The following is a 1270-nucleotide window of genomic DNA, read 5'->3' on the forward strand; positions in this document are numbered from 1 at the left end:
AATGAAAGGAAACAGGGCGCGAGAGATTTGCGGTCTGTCTCGTCACAAAAACCTCGCCTGCACCAACACCCGCCGCCCCCCTCCACCCACCAAACCGAACTCAAACGCGTGACAGGTATCCCCTGCTTTTCCAAAGCTCGCTTTAGGCCGCTGCGCTTGTGTGGAAAACTGACACTGGTGCCACGGTTCAACTAAAGCAACCCAAAGAGGATTTTCGCGAAAAAGACCAATTAATGTCCCCACGTAAACGAAGGCTTCGTCGCCTGACGCCCTTTTGGCTCCCAAAAAGGGATTTGCTCTGCTTTCGAAACCCGCATTCCCGAGGACGGGGCTGTCTCGCTCACGTCCCTCAGCCGAGGAAGGTTGCCCTGGCGACGGAGGAGCGAAAGGCCGATCCCTGGGACTGACGGAGACGAGCCGGGTCAGCGTTCCGTTCGCCGTCGAATCTGAGCGGGACGGGAGAGATTCCCGAGCCCCGGCTCACCTCGGCTGCGGAAGGCCTCTGGATTGCACCGCTGAAAGCGGCCGGAGAAGTGGTCCAACACTCGCTCGCGCTCCTGTGTCTCTCCAGTCAGGACGAACGCCGTCAGGAATTTCCTGCGATGGCGGGGGGGGGAGAGAAACAGTCAGAATCGTCGGAGTGCACACTCATGAAGCCCCGACGCCATCCCAGAGGGCGGGAAAATGCCCCCCCCTCGCCATTTCGGCGTGCTGCGGCCTAGCGAGCCCAAAAAAGCCTTACCTCAGAGCTTGATCGAGAGACATCTCGCAGAAGTCAAACAGTTGCAGGTATTCCTCAGCCAACATTTGACTGAACTCGTTGCTAGAGCGACGGAGGGGAAAAAAAATACTGTCAAGTCACAGGTAGATAGGATAGTGAAGAAGGCGTTTGGTATGCTTTCCTTTATTGGTCAGAGTATTGAGTACAGGAGTTGGGAGGTCACGTTGCGGCTGTACAGGACATTGGTTAGGCCACTGTTGGAATATTGCGTGCATTTCTGGTCTCCTTCCTATCGGAAGGATATTGTGAACAGGTTCAGAAAAGATTTACAAGGATGTTAGAGGGTTTGAGCTATAGGGAGAGGCTGAATAGGCCGGGGCTGTTTTCCCTGGAGCGTCGGAGGCTGAGGGGTGACCTTATAGAGGTTTATAAAATCGTGAGGGGGCACGGATAGGGTAAATAGACATGGTCTTTTCCCTGGGGTGGGGGAGTCCAGAACTAGAGGGCCATAGGTTTAGGGTGAGAGGGGAAAGATATAAAAGGGACCTA

At 55.0% G+C, this 1270-nt stretch overlaps 1 protein-coding gene across 1 annotated transcript in view; it reads right to left on the reverse strand.

Moving 5' to 3' along the window:
• Positions 1-6: 6 nt before the first annotated feature.
• Positions 7-1270, reverse strand: part of LOC122543240 (PH and SEC7 domain-containing protein 1-like) — a 1967-nt gene continuing 703 nt past the window's right edge. Inside the window, exons 2-3 of the mRNA XM_043681718.1 lie at positions 743-823; positions 7-597 (exon numbers count right to left, since the gene is read on the reverse strand). Of these exons, the coding sequence (XP_043537653.1) occupies positions 423-597; positions 743-823 (256 nt within the window). The 3' untranslated portion in view covers positions 7-422. The remainder of the gene's footprint in view (positions 598-742; positions 824-1270) is intronic.

Source organism: Chiloscyllium plagiosum, chromosome 42, assembly GCF_004010195.1.
Source record: "Chiloscyllium plagiosum isolate BGI_BamShark_2017 chromosome 42, ASM401019v2, whole genome shotgun sequence".
Lineage (NCBI taxonomy): Eukaryota > Metazoa > Chordata > Chondrichthyes > Orectolobiformes > Hemiscylliidae > Chiloscyllium > Chiloscyllium plagiosum.